The 3,129-nt window shown below is 64.6% G+C and overlaps 1 protein-coding gene across 1 annotated transcript; it reads right to left on the reverse strand.

The window, feature by feature from the left end:
- Positions 1-1,676: 1,676 nt before the first annotated feature.
- LOC109862093 lies at positions 1,677-2,505 on the reverse strand (the record flags this gene model as incomplete). The annotated part of the gene is made up of 1 exon (XM_020442007.1): positions 1,677-2,505. A coding segment is annotated over exon 1 (829 nt), but the record flags the coding sequence as incomplete, so codon positions are not given.
- Between the last annotated feature and the right edge of the window lie 624 nt (positions 2,506-3,129).

Below are 3,129 nucleotides of genomic sequence, written 5' to 3' on the forward strand. Positions count from 1 at the left end.
GAGCGCCGGTCGGAACCCATACTGTCGGTCGGACAGGCCTCCGTTCCTCCGAACGACCCCCTCGATGCGGGTCACCAAGACCCGCTCAAAAAGTTTGCCCACCTCGTCCAAGAGGCATAGCGGCCTATAGGACGAGGGGGCAACTCCCGGGCGGGATGCCTTGGGGACCAGCACCAACCTGGCCCCCTTCCATGCCCGCGGGAAGCACCCCTCCCGGAGGCACCGCGTGTAACACCGCAGTAACACCTCCGGGGCCAAGAATGCCACCCGCGCCAAGGCAATGGACGTGATCCCGTCCATGCCCGGGGCAGTGCGCCGCCCCCGCAGGCGATGACATGCCTCGCGGAGTTCATCAACTCCCACGGCGAAATCTTCCCGCCACGGTATGCGGTCCGGAGGGCCCGGACGGGCCTCCTCCCGGAGGGGAAACAAGTCCGAACCAACTCCTGGACCGCATCCACCGGCAGCAACTCCGTAACACCCGGGCCGGATGGTCTCAGGCGCGCCAGCACCACCCGATATGCCAAACCCCACGGATCCCTATCCAAGGTATCCGTGAGGTTCCTCCATGCCGCCCTCTTTGCCGTCGCTATGGCTCGACGGAGGGCACGCTGTGCCTCGCGCAGATGGACGCGCGAGGCCTCCACGGCATCCGGGTCGTGCTGACGACGCCCTCGTGCCCGGGTGTATCGCCGGCGCAGGACCATGCACCGGGTCCTGAGATCCGCGATCTCCGCCGACCACCAGTACATGGCCCTGCGGAGTCCCGGCCGACCCGCGCGGGCCATTGACGCATCACACGCGTCCACACACACGCGGGCCAGCCACTTAACCTCCCCCGCCAAGGACCCATCCCGATCCCCGGCGGCAACAACCCACGCCGATCCCCGGACCACCGCATCGAACATGTCCATGTCCCATGGGTCCCGCTTCCACCGAGGAAAAAGATTCCTCGGGCGGGCACCCACCTCCTCATCGACCATGGACATGCCGATGTAACGGTGATCCGACAGGGTCTCCACCTCGCGGAGGACCCTCCACCCCCGGATCAGCGGGGCCACAGCCGCCGACGCCCAGGACAGGTCCACGACAGAGGACCCCTGGGGCCGAACGCATGTTACTACCGTTCCTCGGTTAAGAAGGGACAGTCCGGCTCTATCAGCCCATCCCTCGACCTCTCTCCCCCGCACATTTGTGGAGGCGGAGCCCCACCGTGTGGACCAGGCGTTAAAGTCGCCCAGCACCAGGTGGGACTCCCCGCCCACCCTCTCTATGCTCTCGGAGAGAGCATCGAGGGATTCGCGGAGCTCTGCCCTACTTGCGTTGGGGGAAAAGTAGCAGCTGAACACCACTACCTCCCCCCAACGCACAGCCACAAAACCGTGGCCCCTCTCCGCCACTTCACATAGCGAGCGGCTCACGCGGGGCNACCACTGAATCGCCGCCACACCATCCAGGTCGACCGCCCGGCCCGGAGCCTCCCCGGTGTAGTACGGCTCCGCGACCGTCGCGAGAGCCGCCCGTCGTTCGCACATGACCTGCCGTAGCAGGTCATGTGCCGGACCGCAATGATTTGCGTTAACTTGTAGAATACTACGCATTATCATTGCGGTCCACCTCCATCCTTTCTGCCGAAGCAGCCACCCCGGTCCTCCGCTCCGGGGGGTTTCTCTTACCATTCCTGCCCTTCAGGCGTGAAGGGCAGGATGGGCCTCCCATCCTGTGGCCGGTGGACAGGCCTCTGCTGTCACACAGCACGCACCGTACAGGAGCCGTGCAGGTGCGCGCCGTGTGATCGGCCTCCTTCCCGCACCGGAAACAGGTGCGGGTGCGGTCCTCCTCGTTACGGCAAGACTGCCGTACGTGGCCGAACTCCAGGCATTTATAGCACTGGAGTCGGCGCACTTCAAGTGGGACGACTCGGGCGCTGGACCAGCCAACCCGAAGTCGCCCCACAGCAGCCAATTTAATGGCCACCGCCTCCGGGCACCTTATCCAGGCCGAGCCCATACGGTCTCGGCCCTCGGCAATAGGCCCCACGGAAATGTCGCTTCCCCTGCAGGGCCCGAACTCCCCCGTCGTCATTGCCGCAATGATGTCGTCCTGGTTAACGGAGGCATCTAGCCCCGTTAACCGGACTTCACCCCTGCGCATAGGGCGGGACACCACCGCCCTGCCAGAGAGGACCGGCGACAACGCCTCTGCTAAGCGGTCCGCCTTCTCACTGCCTCCTTCCCCTGGAATTTCCAGAAGGAGGCCTCCCCCCATATCCTTACGGACGCGGATGTCCCCAATCCCTATCTTCGTTAGGGACACCTGCTCCCTNGCCAAACGAATGGCATCCGCATACTCCCGGCTGCTGTCCTTGCCGGGAGTGCACCTAATGGCAACTGCTGCCGTCCTCGGTGGCCTCCTTCTCAGAGGTTTCACCCCCTGCGGTTGCCTCCGTTGTAGTTGTTGCTGCTGCGGCGGTGTTAGCCGCTGCGGCTGTTGGCGCTGCCGCATTGNCTGTCTCGGTGCCGCCCGGGGAGGAGGAGGAGGAGGAGGCCCCCTCCCCCCACCTACCCCTGCAGAAGCACCCGGGACGCCAACCTTCGTCGGTCCTTCCACCGGGACTTTGCCCTTGCGCCTACCGCGACGCACTACCTCCACCCATGTGAAGGGTGGGAACTCTTCTCCACCCCCCGGCATAGCAGGTCTTACGGGGCTATGCTGTCGGGGGGCCGGGGGTGGGTCTTTCCTCCCCGTTTGTGTGGGTGNAGTCCCCCTAAGAGGAGGGCCCCCCCTTACTACTGCCGCCAACTGCTCCTGCAATGAAGCCACACTTTTTGTGAGCTCCTGCAGCTGGCGGCTAAATTTATCCTTGGGCTGGTCTTCGCCCCATGCTAGTTTGGCCGGTACGGCCATTTCCGGCGGGCCCGGAGCCTCCCTTTTCTTCCTCTCCCTACGACTCGCAGGGGGAGGAACGATTCCGGGCAGCAAAGACTTGCTCCCCGCCGGAACCACCTCTACCGACAGGATAGATGGTTTTTCCTCTCGGCCTCCTTCTCCAGCTGCTCTTGCATCGGGGCGACATCCGTCTGAACGGAAACNGTCGCCGTTTCTCGGGAAACAGCTGCCCGGCCAACG

Source organism: Pseudomyrmex gracilis, unplaced genomic scaffold, assembly GCF_002006095.1.
Source record: "Pseudomyrmex gracilis isolate BER0280 unplaced genomic scaffold, ASM200609v1 scaffold_1356, whole genome shotgun sequence".
NCBI classification, from domain to species: Eukaryota; Metazoa; Arthropoda; class Insecta; order Hymenoptera; family Formicidae; genus Pseudomyrmex; species Pseudomyrmex gracilis.